The sequence below is a fragment of the Drosophila biarmipes genome, chromosome 2L, assembly GCF_025231255.1.
Source record: "Drosophila biarmipes strain raj3 chromosome 2L, RU_DBia_V1.1, whole genome shotgun sequence".
Classification (NCBI taxonomy): Eukaryota; Metazoa; Arthropoda; class Insecta; order Diptera; family Drosophilidae; genus Drosophila; species Drosophila biarmipes.
In genome coordinates, this window is record NC_066612.1 from 18,750,842 (window position 1) to 18,769,037 (window position 18,196).

General features: G+C 42.3%; 1 protein-coding gene and 1 long non-coding RNA gene across 2 annotated transcripts; both read left to right on the plus strand.

The window, feature by feature from the left end:
- Window positions 1–5,557: 5,557 nt before the first annotated feature.
- On the plus strand, window positions 5,558–6,088 carry LOC127010698 (uncharacterized). The gene is made up of 2 exons (XR_007763416.1): window positions 5,558–5,664; window positions 5,735–6,088. It is a non-coding gene; the product is annotated as an uncharacterized LOC127010698 (long non-coding RNA).
- Window positions 6,089–15,240: 9,152 nt separating this feature from the next.
- On the plus strand, window positions 15,241–15,594 carry LOC108033259 (uncharacterized). The gene has a single exon (XM_017107525.1). The coding sequence runs from the start codon at window positions 15,241–15,243 to the stop codon at window positions 15,592–15,594; it is 354 nt and encodes a 117-aa protein (XP_016963014.1).
- The last annotated feature ends 2,602 nt before the right edge of the window (window positions 15,595–18,196 follow it).

Genomic DNA, 18,196 nt, shown 5'->3' on the forward strand with positions numbered 1-18,196 from the left:
ACCGAGCTTTGACAACTAAATTCAAAGCAATTCATACATCATCTGGTGGTGTGCCGAGCCACTTACTACTAGGTTTCCACCAGTGATGGCAGTGAATGTTTAAAAATAAAGAATAGAAAAGTTGTACTATTATTATTTGCCTTACAAATATTTCTAAAGAAATGTGTGTTGAAAGAGGAAAATTCAAAATCTTGTAAATAAGACACATTTTTAAGAGTTTTTAGGATAAAGCTAAGACTCCTATATTACTTTATTAGTAAGATTCTGTCATTAGAGTGATATAACTAATTATAATATAAATTAAAAATATTTACACATTCACCAAGTTCTTGTTTCTGGGCTTTTTAAATACACAAATATTTATTTAGTTTGTTAAGGAGGTCCTAGAAAATTCCCACCACTAGCACTCGCCCACAAACGCACCTGGCTTTTCCACCTGTTCGGGAAAGTGCGTGTGTCAAAGTGCGTGTGGGGTGTCGGCGGCATTTGTATGGAGTGTAACGGTATCCGTGTCCCCGTCAGTTTCCCTGGCAGTTGTCAGTTGCGCTTTGATAATTTCATTTTGTCCCACTGGCCCCATGTGCAATTCAATGAGGACTCCCGAGTGTATTTTTTCCTAGCTTCATCGCGGAATAATATGGGTTGGGCTGGGCTTGGGTTGGGTCGATTTAGCTTGGCTCGCCAGGCTGGCGAGTGATGAAAGTCGGGGAACACAAACTAATTTATAGATCAGGCGGGTTTTTGGATCAAGTGCAAAATATGATTTTGGAATTATTTTTAAATCATAAAAAAACTGCACTTGATATGTTGTTAGTAGCGCACAGATGAAAAAATGGTTTGTAAATAAATAATACTCAAAATTGTGGGTTTAATTATAATTTGTATTACTAAGATAAAATCATAGATCCTTTTCTCCTTAGGAGACCTGTACGTCCAGAGCTCAGTATATCATTCCTTGATTCCTTCAATTGTAAAGACCCTGATGTGTATATAAGATCAAGTTAACCGACCTCTTTGTTGCGATCGAAGTATATTTCGCTGTCGAGATCTGTTTCCAGGTGCCTCCTGAGTCAACGACATTCCGGATCAAGGCTTTTGGCGCTCAAACTCAGGGCCCGGCCTGAAAATGCTGAAATAACTCTGGGCCGAACATCAGGGAATCAAACGAAATGCATAACAGCGTCCAAACATTCTCAGCCATCGACATTTTTGAAGTCGTATAAGTAAACGTACGCCTTTTTCGTTTTTGTCTTTGCGTTAATTTATAGTCACTGATTGGGGCGTTATTCTTATTGATCCAGGCCATAAATTAGGAGAACCCCTGACATGCCACATACATTACCGACATTTTAGCGTTTGATTTGTTATTTATCATACGACCGATGGAGCGAGAGAGACGGCTGCGGCCGCCCCAGGCGTGGGTGCGAAAGAGAGGGCGCGAGGCCCAATGACGATGGACGAATCTCGTCGCATCTGATCCGATCTCAGCTTCATCTCGGGCCTTACCTGTAAAACTAGTTTCAATCTTTCCAACATTTTCGTTCTTCGCTTTTAGCGCTCGCTTTTTGTTTTGCCTTTATTTCGCTTGATTTTTTTAATGATGAAATATACATTTTGAGTTTAATATATCAAATCGAATGGCGGGCAAGCGAATGTTAATTTGTTTCGGCTCTGTTTTCGTACGTATTTTGTGCGAGTTTCTTTTGAGCGTTTCTCTGGCTGCGTCGTTTTTTCTTAATTTTGATTTATTTCATTTTGAAATTAAAAATCGATTGAGTAACGAACAATCTGTCGATCTTTGGCTGTTCAGCGAATTTTAATTTTCGTTTAAAAATGGATTTCGATTCCGATTTGGATTCGCTCTCGGACCGACTCGTATTCGGATTCCGATTTGTGTTTTTAGGTAGCCAGCGGATCGTTTAATATGCAAAGACACTCTGATAAGGCGGCCGAAACTTGTTTCTGGTTCTACTCGAATCTGTATCGCAGTCGCCGCTGCGTTTGCGTGTGCGTGGATTTTTGAGTGATTAATTAAAATTATGCCCAGAAAGCAAACTAATGAGTTTAATACGACCAGATCCATTAATTAAACACGAACTCAGCGGCGGGAACGACGTTGACATTAAGGCATCATCAGCAAGCTCGACCTCTATAATTAAGGGTGAACCCAACAGCGAGGCCCAAAAAGGCCGACGAATGGAGACAAGAACAACTAAGTGAGGGATAGAATAGGAAGGAGCTGGAACAAGGCTATTGAATACCCAGTAGCTAAGGGGGCCCTTTAATATTATTAATATATTTTAAAATTGAATTTAGTACATTAGTTTGATTTGAAAAAATATGAACATGAATATTGACATTTTTTTAAGAAAACATACTTCTTGATATTAAGTCTAAGGTGTCTTAAGTTTCTATGGCTAAAGTAAATAATTATTTTCGGTATACAAAAATATTATGACTGGGAAGATTGTATTTGAAAATCAAAAAAGATTTACTCCCTAATGTTCTAAATCCGAAGTTTAGTCTTCTGAACAACAAGATGCCTTCTTGAAATTAAGTTTCAAGAACTCTAGGGGTAGCTCTTTTGAAGTAATACTAACAGTACCCTGCACATTGTTTTTTGAGACGAACGTTTGCTTTGATTATTAATTTACTGTCTACCAAAAAAGTTGTGAGTACAAATCTGCTCTACATTTTGTCCCCCTTTATTTTACTATCTCCTGAATATACCCCCATAAGTAGCGGGTACGAAAAGAAAAACAAAAGGCGGGAATCGAAGCCTCGACAGAGCTTCATCATCGCCATCATGGATGGAGTTCGAGACGGCGGCGCAGACCCAGCAAATGAGCGTTGATGAGTTCCATTTAAATAAAATCTTGATCGGCATTCGAAGTGAAGCAGCGGCATCGGCATCCGTTTTGGGGCCCAGAGAGACCATGCTGAGGGGCAGTCCAGTCGGAGCAGCAGCAACAACAACCAAATTAATATCGTAAAAAGATACATCCGATAATTTATGAAACATAAATAACTAAAACAAAAATACAAATCATTTGTCCGATGACAGTTGCTGCGTCTGTTTTTCAATAGCTTTTTCAAATTGATTCCGTTGCTTGATGGCGTTCATCGTTGATTTTCGTTTCTCGGTGGTTTTTTATTATCGTCGTTTTTTCTTTCTTGGCCGAATCCAGCTGACATTTGCTTATTATTATTGGTCAGCCGGACCGGGATCGTTTCATCTTGGGTCTGAGTCGATGGATCGCCCGTTGAATTTATGTAAATTGCGCTCTCTGAAGTAGGAAGTCACTCAGGGAGAGTTGGGTTTCGTCTTGAGCTGGGCACCCCGACGAATTATGAATTTATGGTGGCTGTCCAGAGGATTTTTGTTTTATTTTTCTGGGTTCCAATCTAGAGAATCTTTTGGCTGCTTTAATTTCCCAACGATTCGTGGGCTGATGAATTTGATGGTTTCCCCCGCGGTTGTAAATCTGGACTTTGGTTTTCGGATGAAATTCAAATTAGGCATGCTTGAATTTAAATCAAGGGAGATTTAGTTTGGATAGTAAGGGAAGAGGGATTAATATAAATAAGAATTAAAGACTCGTACCTTCAATTAACATACAACTTCAAAGAATTCATTAGATAACTTATGAACTATACAACTTTTTTATTTAAATCAAATGTTAACCAGTGTCCTAGATATAAAATATTTAAAAATCAATGAATATATCCCATAATAGGATCACCAATTTTTGTTAGAGTTGTTTCTTATAAAGGAATGTATTCTGTATTATACATCCCTATTTTATGTGTATATATCTCATATTATTTTATATACAACTTTGAACCAATAACACCTTCAAATCAAAGTGCATGCCATTACATTCGATTACTTATTTAGTCCCTATGTTTTCCCATCTTTATCATCCACATTTTCCGCCCAATCACTTCGAATGCAGTGTTAATTTGACCAAATTCTCGAGATCATCAGTCTAACAGCAGCGGAGGCGACCGACTCCTTCTTGGAGTATCTCTTCTTTGGAGTGCACAAGTCCACATCCACATCACCATCCCCATTCCCATCCACATTTACAATTGGGCACCGCAAGCGGTGCCTCCTTGCATTTGGTTCCGCTCGGCACAACCCACAAATCAAGGGTGAAATATATTCGGCGAGCGATAAAAATTCAGCACAGAGGGAACACAGACCTCAAGCGAAACGGGGGAATTTATATACATGAAAATGAAGATGTAAATTATACGAAATGTGAGGCATTGACCAACCAAAGAGCAGCCACAACATGGAAGACTGGAGGACTCAGACTTGGAGAGCCATTTCTGAACACCAGAGGCAGGTAATGCTATCAATCTACAAGCTGTATCTGTATCTAACAGATGCACTGCAGTGCGAGAGGGCGGCACTATACGGTTGAGGTTGTGGTTGAAAAGGGATGGAATGCAGAGTGGAGAAGTAGAGAATGGCAGCCGGCACAAGCTCGTATATAAGAAACACCCTCCCGGGCAAATGATTGATTGCTCATCATTTTTCATTCTTAATGAAAATGCACCCCGCTGGCAAGAGTTGAGTTCACTCCGCTGGTTGGCTGCCTCGTAGATACATTCGCCAATGTGCGAGTATCTGTATCTATGTGTATATCTTTGTATACGTCTGTGCCTGTGCTTATGGCACACCTGAGTCGGTCTGACAGCCTGGCAGAAAGGTGCAAAGGTGCGATTATCGCGACTGTTTGGCGGGGGCTTCCGCGGGGGGATTTGGCTTCTCGGCTCTGAAACTTGGCCAAATTCCACGTTGGCCGCCCAGAGGCATAAAAATGGCTGCCAAGAGAGAACATGGCTTCCCCCCATTTACCTTGCACCATCTACCATCCACCATGCCCCATTCTCACCTGGCTGCCAGTCAACTGTCAACCGTTCGGTGCCCGTGTCATGCTATGCATCATCTTCTGGCAGTTATTAACCTTTGTCCTGCCCCGCCCACTCCCCCATGTTTTCCTCCCGCTTTTTCCACCCGCCTTCATACCCTCCACCTGCCTGATTTAGTGGCTTGGCATGGTAGCAATTGCTGAAATTAAACAAAGTTTCTAGCTTCGTTTTCTATTTGCACACTGGGCGAAAAAGTGGTAGGCGGTAATTTTTTGAATGTTAATCTAGTTGTGAGAATAATATTTTTAGAATATTAGAAAAATAACATAAATTTCAATTAAATTGAATAAGGAAAATCAATTGATATTGTATTTATATAACAAAAAAAACTTAACTCTTTTGGCACGAGCTAAAACCCGTAGTAGGGTCTGAAAATAAAAATCAGAATTAATTACTAATTTTGAAATATTATATATTTTATAAAAGTTGGTAAAAGCAGTTTGTACACGCTGTGAATCATATTATAGTGTTTTCTTTCGTTGCTAATTGCTTAATTGTACATTTACGCACAATGGGCTAATTTGATTTAAAAATTAAATTTTAACCCTATGAAAGGTCGATTTAAAATATCAAAAGACTTCAATATATTTTTTTTAATGGCAAGCAAAAAAGGTATTATTTAAGATGAGTAGGCTTGTTTTCTCCCTGAAATTCAAAACATTTCGTTGAGCCGAGATGAGGTCAAAGTGGAAACTGTCGCCTGCTCGGCGGCCATTGCTGCTGGTGAATCCTCCTCAGATGACTGTGGCAACGGGCATCATCATTAATCATTTTTATTTGCACGCCGCCGCAGTTGTGCCGGCATTCTGGGCCGTTGGAAAAGCCCAAAAGGGGCGGGAAGGCTGTTAATGGGCGGCGGAGCCACCCTCGTCAACGGGAAAAATCCAGCGAGTTTGTCACATTGCCGGACCACCCAGCCACCTAGCACCCAGCCACCACCCACTCCTCACCCACCTCCCACCGAGCCAGTCAGCCATCATCATCATCAGCATCTGAGTAAACAACAAAACATGGACAGTAAATTGTAAACGTCATAATGTCGGGGGCGAGCAGCGGCAACAAGAGTAGCAACTGTATAAATTATTACACTGTGTACTCTTAGCGCACATAAAAATACATTAATAAATATTATTTATGTATACTCGTATGTAGAATACATTGCCCACCATTCTTTACAACGTCTTCCCAGCCTCATCCTGCCCCCGACAACTCCCACTTTTCCAGCTTGTTCATCATCGTACTACGCCACCATAAACTGATGTGGAAAGATGAGATGTTTAATACACAGGGAGGAAGGCAACTTAGGATGTTCACTTAAGGACTGAAATTGGGTTAGCAGCTAGCCAGAAATTTACGAAAAAGGTTGAAAATCTTTCAAAAAGGGATCCTATTTGAAAAAAACATTAAACATGAAATCCTTGCAAACGAGTATCTAATGGTTTGCTTAATATTATTTAAGAATTTCTAAACTACACTTGAGTATTTTTTAAATCATGGAATATAATTAAATCACCTATTAAACTTATGTAATTTCATAAAAAATTGTTAATTCTTCCAGTGAACTTTCATTGCACATAAAGTCTCATCTTCATTTCATATTTTTGGCATTTGGTAAATCAAATAAATGTATTCGATTTCGCTTGGATTTCACTCTATATATGTGCGCACAAACTCATATATTACATTTTTTTGTTTATGTTTCATTTTTGCTGTTTGAATTTATTTGTTTGTTTTGCCATTCATGCGAATGCAAATTTGGTAATTGTCTTTGTCGCCGTCTCACTCTCTTTTTTCGAGTTTTTGTTTTATTTATTTGAGTGAAAGAATTTATTTTATGGCAAATGGGGCTTAAATCGTGAATATCTCCAGTGTGAGTTATGCATGTGAGTAACGAACGTTGAAAAAAACTATATTCCTTGAATGAAGGTCAAATTGTAAGTCAGATAAACATACAAAATTAAAGTACAGGTTTGGAACGTAGACTGTACTTTACAATCATTCCATGATTTGTTTTATTAGTATAGGTCACTAGTAAATAAATATTTGTGCTTCCTTTCTGACGCAAACATCCATAATCGATATCTGGGGCAGGGCACATAAATCTCGTGTCCATAACTCTGACCATCCATCCATCCCGACTGCCTGTCTACCGCTGTTCCCCTTAGCCTTTTAGGGCTATTCAATCTTTGGGGCTGTGTGGAAAGGCCATTAACTTGATATATGCACGCCGGCCGCCTAATGATTGCCGAATTTCTAATTATACGCATAAGAAATTATATCTGTCAATAAAATTGCCACTGTGCCAGAGCCGAGAGTCGGGTTCCACGGGCGGCGAGGGTGTTTGTGGGGGGCCAAGGGGGTTCGGAAAAAGGACGAAAAAGAAATCAGCAGAGGCCATAATTCACTCGCACACACAGATACACCCAGGCGCACACAGATAGACAGGACGTCTTGCCTTGGCTAGCGTAAATCCTTCTACTACTGACAACGGGAATGGCTCGCTCAGTGCTTATATAAATGATGAGTCCAAAAGTCCGAGACCGAGACCGAGTCGAGTCCGAGTTCTAGACCCTCTTCCTGGCAGGAAGGGGGCATAATGACCTAGGAGCAGGAAATATTTGGCCGAATGACGCATAAAACAAATCCAAGGAGCCCGAGAGCCCAAGGGTTGACTTGACGGACCTGCCTTGATATAGTAGGGTGAATGGAATAGGATGGTGTGATGGTATGTCTCTGCCCGACTGCCGGCTCGTCATCATTATCATCAGCGGCAGTCATCATGGCCAAGACGAAAAGTCTTTTTCGCCAAACCCCAAGACATTGGCCAAAGGAGTCGGCGGAGAAGGAGGAGGAGGAGCTCGGGCCACACCACCAACACTCGGCCCCATATATTTTCGCTCGTCTGACATTAACGGCTGCTATCGCAGAGTGGAGCTATGCCCAGAGCTCTGCCAAGCTGGCATCATTACTGGCACTCCACGATTTATTGACGAGCAGACCAAAAGCAAAGCAAAAGCAACAGCAAGCAAACCAACAGCACAGCACTGAACTGAAATGAGGAGAACAGAACACACCCGAGCTGACTGAGCAGCCGAAAATTTAGAATCGTCTTCTTGGCTAGGACAGCACAAAAAGGATTCTTGGGTGTGGCCGGCACGGGGTTGGGGTCTGAGTACCCAAACTAAACCCCATTAGTTTCTATGGCCCATTCCGTTGACTTGACGCTTTGGCCGGGCAGGCAGTCAACGCAAGATGACGTTGTCGTTGTCGTTCTCGTTGTCGCTTGACGACTCCTTGAGGTTTGTTGATTCAGGCAAAAATGCCTCAATATCAAAGTTTGGCCCTTTGTTCTAACCAAATTGCATATTAGACGGCAGGCAGGCCCTGGCTTAAGTTGGTTGGTGCTGAGGACAAAGTTTGATTTAGGCAATCCAAAGCAACGAACGCGTTTTGATTGGTGCGGAAAGAGCTGGGTATTACTTAGGGAACGTCATAGCTAGATATCATTTCAAAGCGCTTCGTCTTGAGAAAGGATTTCATTCATTAGAATTTACCATCGCAGAATAAAGTTATCGACTTACATTTACATGTATTTAAAATTTAATTCAACTTTAACAGTAGTAAATTTATATGTATGACAATTTTTATCTCAAAAATGTGTTAAAATATTATATTGTCTTATATTACAAAAAATATTTTATAAACATTCCTGATTAAAAACCAGGTTAAAGAGCTGTTCCTGCACCGCACTTTATAATGCATTTTTTCAAATATTTTATTCTAGTTTATTTTATGGCTTTATGCAGCTTTTCGCTGCAGTTCTTTCCTGCTAACCTATTTTTCACTACTTCGGGAACTTTCACTGATTACATTCAAAATAATTACCTCGGGTGACTCAGAAGCCCGCAAAGTGTTGGCAATTTCCAGCTCCCTGGCAGGCATCACATGCGAGATGCTTGAGCTGATGATTCATATGCCAGAGCAGCTCGCCTGCCAAACACTCCCCCACTAAGCCATCTCTTATGCCAAACGATGCTGTGGGTGTACATCCTCCACATCCTCGAGACTCCTGTGGAACCATTCATTTGCTCGAGCGCGCCTTCGGCATATTTTTAATTGCCTAATTTTGCGACTTGAGTGATGGGCCCACTGAACGCTCCGAGGGTTGATGCCACGGCTCCTGTTTTCCGCTGCTCAAATGTTGTCGTTCAGCTTGATAAACGCCCGCTAGCTGCCGTTTGGCATTTTAAAATTGTCGCCAAAAACATCCACCGAACCCGAACTCTCACATCGCAACAGCCACATCCACATCCAGTGCCACATCCGCATCCACTCCGGCTGGCAAGTGGCTTCATTTGCTGGCGCTGAAATATTTCACCGTCCCAATTCCACTTCCACATCCACTCCCCCGAGTTTGGACCCGGCATTGTCACCATCAACAGTGCTCGCGGCAAATTATGGGACAATATTTTAGGCTAATGTTAATGTTTTCCCAAAAATTTTCTCATTGTGCCGAGGAGGGTCCGGGTCCGACTCCCACTTCCACTGGCACTGCCAACCACACCACCACCCATTAGACACTCCTTGCCTCTGGCCAAAATCCGTTAAATTATTGAGCTGAAGGTACTTTTCAATGCGGTTCGCTGACTTGGGCTCGGTTCCTGGCATGGGTTACTCGACTGCTTCTTCCCAGACTGAGCCCCAGAGTTTGGGGTTAAATGAGCAGCGACACTTTGTCGTTCCTGCCGCCTTGCCGGGGGTATTCTTTATTCTGGCCATTGCAATTCCAAGTCGCTCAGGTTCTCATGTTAAATGTTTCGGAAATGTTGCTCCAAAATGAATGAACACCGCGCGGAGAAAGCCTCGCGAATGAATTAGCCCAAATTTTCTAGCGGGTTACATTTGAAAATCATCCGTTGGGATAGCCGGGTAAATTATTGCCGTATTTAGTGAAATATTAATAGGATGATGATGAGCATGACCAGAACTACGGCCACTTGAAGCAGAAAATAGATCACATGAAATATAATTAAGTGGTTATGTCAATCATTAAATCATTTTGTTATGATCGTAACGTTTCCCAATTATCCAAATATGTAAAGAATCTAGGTACATTTTCAATTTAAGCGATTTTAAACTCTTAGGTAGTTAATACTGAATGATTTTTTGAATGCCAGCCCTATTCCTATAAATAAATATACCCCACTGAGTTGTTTTAATGCCATCGAACACTTTCAGCTCCACCCACTGCCCACATCGTAGACCATCTTATAAACATCATGTCTGGTTACCCTTAGCTTTCATAAGCAGTGGAAATTTGTATCCTCAAGTTGCAGCTAGAAATTGCAATCTGCCCACCCACTCATCAGTCTTCAGTCTGTCTCGGGCACACCTAAGAGATAAAGAAAGCCACAGAAAACCCCCGAAAAAGAAGAGAAATGCCGTGGAGAAACCTCTAAATCTTGTTGGCTACGCTCGTCCAAGAGCGGGCCCTGTTGCCATTTATTTCTGCCCCAGCCCTTTTTGCACCGTTCGCCTTGTCTCGGCCACCATAAAACACTTTAATAGTTCTCTTATGCCAACCCCCAAGACTGGCTCAAGCACCCCACCGCCAGCCTCAAAAAGCACACCCGCACAAACAAAAGCCTAGGCTGACTGACGGTTACGTTACCAATACCTTCATTCTTTCGTTTTTCTTTGGTTTCGATACTCGAAAAGCTTGCGATTTAAAATTATGGCAATGCTGTCACTTAAATGGCGCCCACCGTGGGGCCCTCCGACTCCTGCCACCTAATACGAAAACCCCACCTGCGACGCCTCAGGCGTTTCGTCTCAATTGTTTTTGCGTTTTCTCTTTCTCTCGAGCGCTTTCTTTGTCCTTAATTTAAGGCCAGACAACTCGTTGAACTTTTTTAATGATTTCTGCTCAAAGCCTTGGGGACTAATTCCGCGGGAGAGGGGGAGAGGGAAAGCAGGCCGCCATATGCCTGGAGACGCAACAAATTAACCCCGTTCACCTGCAGGTCGGCGAGCAACCCTTAACCCATTCCGGCCCAACGCCCCCATCTTAACCGCTTCAACACTTTGATTTGATTTTGTTGTTTTTTTTTTGGTATTTCGTTGATGCCAAGCTGCGTTTGCGTTTTTAACGCACGCTTAATCAATTGGCAGAAAGCCCCCCGAAACTTGACCCCCATCACTCCGCCCCTTGGAGGCTGCGCGAACTTGTGCGCGTGGCAGGACCACCACCCCCCAGCCCCCCGACCTTGTCACATGACACCTGCAACCTTTTGCGCGTCGATTTCCGTTTCCGTTTCGCCGCCGTCGACGCTGGCAAAAGTTTTCGGTGGGGTTTTTTCCGTCTTGCTGTTGGTGGGTAAATGGATTCGGTGGGTGGACTGAGCGGGGATTTACCTCTGCCTCTTGGCACATAACCATTTTTGATGCCTTTTGATCTTCGTTGTTGTGGACCTGGCGTGTTTTTAATTTAAATCCTGCGCCTGTCAGCGTAATACGACAAAAAATTGCACGCCATGTTTGATGTTTAATTTTATTAAAAGGATTTCCATTTTTGTTTTTGTTGATATTGCTCAGTTTGCAGACAACGGCGACGACTGCTGTTTTTGTTTTTGCTGTCGGTGTTTTGTCAGAATCCAATTAAAATTAACCGCCGGCGATTGTTTGTCAAAAATATTTAAGACATAAAGCAAAATCCAAAACAAACAGCCGGAGTCTACAAAAACAACAACAGGTGCAAGGCAGAGCGGAAAATGCATGGAAAATGTTTTTAGTATTAGTATGTATCGCCGATTTATTGAAAACATTGTTGTTTGGGATTATTCCACGAAATTTATAATCATTTTCGATATATCAAAAAACCCACCAAACATGATACTTTAAGGTTTGGATGGACAATTATTGCTAAAAAATAGTTATTTAAAATTAAAAAAAAATGTATTGTGGTTTATTCTTATTTAGTACTTTGAGTAAACTGAAAAGGCGAATTACCAGTACTTTTGGTAATTCGCTTTTTCAGTTTACTCAAAATACTTAATAAGAACAGTATTTTAAAATTTAAATCTTTATGATACTTGAGTAAATAAAATACAAGTAAAAAGTGAATAATGTTTATATGCATTGTTCACATTTTACTTATATTTCATTTACTCAAGGTTCCTTACTTTCTCATAGCCCTAAACAAATCTCAACCTTTCCACGCGAACTGGCCAAGAATATGCGCAGAACAATTCTAATTACCCCTGTAAACCAACAATAGATTTTTCCGAAATTCGTTACGGGTTAGTTTGGCTCACTTTCACTTCGGTAGCGCTGCAGACTGACGAAATTGCGACCATTTCATTGTCTTGACGGGCGACGTCAAACGGGAGACTTAGTCCCTGAGTGATTTACGAGGGAAAGCGGAGGGACTAGCCCAGAAAACAGTCGGATCACAAAGGAACGGACTGTAGAACAAGCCCTAAGCCCGTATGTCAGGGCAATCCCTAGTGATGAACTGCAACTGCATCGAAAGTGAAATTCTGCAGCCCATAAATCAGATCGGTGCCCTGACTTTTCACTCATTGTTCAGCCATCGGATACGGGATGCAAATGTGCAACTGTTATGCCAACACACGTTCCTCGGCGGGGAACCGGCGGGGAAATATTTTGACACCGCTGCAGTGCCGGGAAAATCGCATTTGCCAACATTGCGATGGCCTGATGGATTAGTGGGGATTACCTCGCCTCGGCCAGAAGGCGACCCGACTATTTGGCCTGGTGAAAGTGGCGGCAGGTAGCTCAGATAATTTACCCAAATCCCAGTGTGACTTTTCTGCAAGTCTGTCGTGTGCGTCATTAATCTGCGATTTTTCCAGGGGCTTTGTGCTCAAGGAAGGCGTTTTGTTTACCTCAATTTGAGGGGACTTTGCCGGGTAAAATGCAAGGAATTCGGGTTCGCGCGGAAGGTCCAACCGTGTGGGTGGGTCAAAGAAATTATTGCCATGACATTTCCATTTATGTATGTGAATATCAAAATAAATTATATGTTTTTGGTGGACGATTTCAACACATTGTGGTGACTGATTTTTAGGCTGGTCTGAGAAAGACTGCTTAGAAAAAGTGGGGACTTTGAGAAATAATATGTGTAAAAATTACTAAAATTTGCTGGAAAATAACGACCTTACTAAACAAACGATTTTTGATGAATGGGTTGAATGGGTTGAAGCGCTGATTCACATTATACTATTTACAAAAACTTTTTATGTTAATAATAAAAATGCAGATATGTTAATCATCACCCAAAACCAGGCCAAATCGTCACTCTACCTACAGTTAGCTCTTCGTATATATTTAAAGTTTTATTGAGTGCAAAAGCGCAGAATGTGGTGCAAATGTATGCAAAGAAAATTGTTAGACTCTTCTCCTCCGCCGCCCTCGAAGAAAACATAATTCTCCGCCAACGATGCCGCTGTGTTGCTATAATTTACTTTATGGCCGCTCGGCGATCGGAGTGTAAAGATTTGAAGCTCAAGCGGCAGCCAATCGCTGACCAATGGCCGCCAATGCCATAAACAAAACGCTGCCGAGCCGAAAGCAGCAACACCACAAAAAGTGGCAGAAGCAGCAAGGCAGCAAAAACATTCTCGACATGAGCAGCTGATATTTCACATAAACGACATAAACACTGAGGGGAGATCGGGGCGGCACTGGATCCCCGATCCTCCAACCTCGGTTCTCGATCCTCCAGCCTCCTTCCTCAAATCTCCCCGAGCTCTTGCGACTTTTGCGAAGGTGTAGCACCGAGGCAGCGGCAATTGCTGTGCTGCAGTGTTGCAGTTGCAGCGGCTACCAGCAACATCTCCGGCTTATGCCGTGCCACCAGCAGCAACAACAATCGCCAGCGGATGGACAACAAAGAATACTGGTGGCATGAGGCAGGGGCATGGGCGGGCAAAGGGGGCCGAGACGACGACGCCATTGCCACCACATCCAAAACTGCAGTTGGCAAACAGTCGCAGAGCTCGAGGAGCAAATATATCAAATGCGATCGATCGCCAATGTCGGGAGCTGTTGTGGCCTCAGCCAGAAGTGAAGGTGAGGATGGGGTTTGGAATTGGGGATACTCTTTCAAGACTCTCAATCTGAAATAAGTGACCAAGAACCTTACAAATATATTACAATTGTATAATAATATTAAATTTATATAAACTTCCTTTAAGATCTAAACTGTATCGCAGAATAGGCACATGTATAGAAGAGGTTATATATACTGCAACTTAAAGTTATTCATTATACTTTAAACACTGAAAGGAAACCCTTGAAAAGGATAACAAACTTTATTTTAAAGCTCCAATTAAAATAAGTTAACTTCTTAAATTAGACCTAATATAAATGAATTGTACACTTCCTAGGAATTTGTTTCCCAAACATTGTAATACTAAGGTTTCTAAAATTTGTACAATATTTGGAAGAAGTCTGTACTATCTCACAACTAATGGAATAACTGATCAAATGTATTAATATTGTTAGTAAAATTCTTTACTCTCCTCCCAGATCCGTATGACTTCTTTCAGTCAACCTATGACTTCGAAATGCCACGTTACCCTTTCCCGATATCGGGACCAGTCAGCAATGTAATTCCAATTTGATCTGTGCCGAACGCTTTTTGTTCCCCAGACGCGGCTGATGGCCTCGAAGTGTAGGCAAAACAGTCGGACGGCAGCAAAAACTTGCAGCTTTTTCGAGAGATCTGAGATCTGGTTGTCGTCGTCGTGGTTGTGGACAGCTCGAGAGTTGGAGAGCTGAGGAGCTGAGGCTGGACCAGGCGATCAAGGATGGCTTGGTTTGGTTCCGTTTTGGTTTTGGTTCGGTTTCCCTGGCTACCAGATACCGATTGGCAGTGGCAGTGGCAGCGGGCCCTCAAAACTTTGAACTGTTGCGCGGACGACTGCGGACTTGTGCCGCCTTTCAGTTCGTTTTGGCCATCAAAGGACGGACGACGGGGACAGCATGTGTATGGGGCATATGCTCCATAGGCATTCGTGTTGCAGGGGCTCCGTCCTGGACTTTTACAAGTCCAAAACGGATGGCGACACTTTTTCTTGCGCTTTGTGCATTGTGCTCCGAGATCTGTGCTCAGATACCCCCGAGACATCTACTCAAAAATGAAAAGAAGGGGGAGAAGGGATTCCTCTGGATGCTGAGGGGTTGAATTAGCATACAGCACGCAGCACGCCTGGAGCTGGCTGCCCCCATAACTGTTTGATACCAAATTAATAAGTTCATCATTCGATCAGCCCGATGGAAAAAGAAGAGCCCGTATCACCAGGCAGTCCCCCCAAGTTCAGGCCCATCGTGGTCACCAACGGGAAGAGCGATGGGAATCCCCTTTCGCCGGGTCGCGAGTCCCTCAAGAAGTGGCTGGGTCGAAAAATGAGAGTGGTACTGCAAAATAAGCTCGTGCTGATCGGCATCTTCAGCTGCACAGATCACGACGAGAATCTGGTGCTCTACAATTGTGGCACCTTCGAGCCGGAGAACGAGAAACCTATAGCCGTGGGGAAAGTCATAGTGCCAGGTCACCAAATATCAACGGTGTCCATCGATATGCAACCGGACGAGGCAGAGCCATTAGAACAATTGGAGGAATTATAAAGATCCCATAAACTGTAAACCAAAGAAACCCAACCAGCAAACATTCCCATACATTATCAGGATGAACATTAAATTTACCAACAAGTAAGATAAAATATGACTAGATTCACAAATACTTTGTATATTTTTAAGGTTTAGCTATTGGGAGTTGGTTTCGATCTCTCGATTAAAAACTATAAATATACAAAGAAAAGGCAAGTTCTTGAACTGAATTAAAGTTACATGAAAAAAACGACTCAATTTTAATAAAATAATCAAGGTCTAATGGCCAAGAAAATAAATTCCTTTCTTCAGCACCACTAATCACATTGTCAGATGGCTCCGCTGACAATTCCTAGCAGTTTTTTCCAGCCCGCTCTTTCTTTTTTGCGAAAGGCTGTGAAACAAACTCATTACGCGACCAGGCTGGGAAAAAAAGTGGCGCGATCTTTATCAGCGTTTTCCACCAAACTCCAGTCGACTGATAAAATATTTAAAAAACTTCGCTCTGCTCCGGGGGATGCCTGAATCTGGGCCCGAGCCGATGACAGCCCGGGCAGGCCAGGCCAGGCAGCAAAAACTAGCCACTTTGTGTGCCCCGTTGGCAATGCGTTTTCTTGGCGAATCGAAACGAATCGAATCGATCGCATCAAACGAGCCAAAAAAAACAATGGAAGCCGAGCTCTAAGCCAGCTTCTGCTTGGCCTGGCCAATGCTCCAGCTTCTGCTCCTCGTCTCTGGCCAGAAGCAAGGCAACGTTAAAGCCAAAAGGCTAAGGCCAAGGCAGCCGAAGCCAGCGAGTGACAGACAGACAGAAAACACAAGCCCAAAATTCCAGAGCAAAGACTCCAATAAATTTCGTTAAATGCGCACGCGTGCGAGGAACAACAGACGCGACTGGGTCTCCTGATCCGCAGCTCAGTGCGGCTCAGTCCCATCCTCATCCTCATCCTCATCCTCGTCCACATCCTCATCCTCCAAGTCGTTGTCATTGTCGAGGATCGAACTGGAGAGCCAGAGGAGCAGCTACTAACTCAGTTACCACCAGGCAATTGCGGTGGACATCTCTCTTGCCGCCGCTCCATGTCTCTCCTGCGCTCCGTTTTATTTGGTCTCAATCGATCGGATTACTCAGAGTAATGCTAGAGATGGCCTCGTGATCGATGAAAAATCGAACATATTTTTTTGGATCCCGATAGCTTAGAGAAAATCGAAACAAATACTATTTCTTCAGGTATAGGTGTAAATTTAGGAAACATGTTGCATATCCCAAGGCGCAAGTACGAATTTTGTATTTCTTTCGACTTTTGGTAAGCATTATTTAATGGTGAATTTAATTTTACAAACTCGATGGCGTAAGTAAAAATTGTAACAAAAAACAACGCAATTCATATTTATGTAAAAGCACTTACAAGTGCTAGTCCTAATTTTATCTGTCTTAGAACCGTTTTTATATCCCAAATTTAAAAGTGGAATTAAGCTCGAAATTTTGATGCAATTTCTGTACTTTAACCCAACACCATTATAACTACAGATGAGAAAATGGCCCCTAGAAATGTTCAAAACCATTTCTAAATATCTAAAACATTTTTAAGCATTATCAAAATTAACATTTATTATAAATTTAAGTATTCAAAGCAGTAAATTATAAGGAAGTTTACATTTTGAAATCAAGAATTTTTCCCCAAGACGTTTCGCAACTTTCGTGTCGTGTAACAACCTTGCGACTATAACTCCTCCCTAAATCCAAATCTGCTCCTCCATCACAAGCTGGAGCATTTTGCAACTCCCTAACAAGCTGATGAGACATGAACGCGCGCGCTTAGCAAATTCCAAAATGTCAACGGAAAAATCACATTGTGCGCCATTATTTTTCTCCTCCTTGCGAAGTCATCTGGATGTGGAGCTGGAGCAGGAGCAGGAGCAGGCTGGAGTTGGCCAAAATCAGGAACTTGGCTTCAGCTCCAGCTAATGCAATGCAGTGTCGTCGTGTCTCATAAGCCATAAACATAAATAAAGGCACCTACTCCGGAGGACAGCATCCGAGGTTCGGAGGGAACGGCTCGCCAAAAATGTCACAGCGAAACAACAATGCCGGGGGAGAGCATCAATATTATGGATGGACAATCCGAAAGGGCTCTCCAAATGATGAAACAATACAGAGCCATGAGATCCTTCCACTGTACAATGGCAAGACAAAAGATAGATCCAACTCACGGATACTTGGAGCATGGCAGCACTGAGGGTCAAAACTAACAAGAAATGTGTTACAGTTTAAGGAAAATGTCACTGATAAATATATTGTTCGAAATATTATTATTACATATTCATATTAAAATTGATTTAGTTATTATTTCTGATCGAAAAATATAAGTCATTAAATATCTGTAGTACAATGAAATTTATATAAATCGGAAGTTCAAAGTTTCAAAATAAAATGTTTTTTATACCCTTGCAGAGGGTATAATGATTTCAGTCAGAAGCTTGCAACGCAGTGAAGGAGATGTTTCCGACCCCATAAAGTATATATATTCTTGATCAGCGTCACAAGACGAGTCGATCTAGCCATGTCCGTCTGTCCGTGGTAAAATAATATTAAATATTTTTTAACTTATAAACTCCT

Coding starts and splice junctions, on each gene's coding strand:
- LOC108033259 (XM_017107525.1), top strand. CDS start 15,241: ATGGAAAAAGAAGAGCCCGTATCACCAGGCAGTCCCCCCAAGTTCAGG.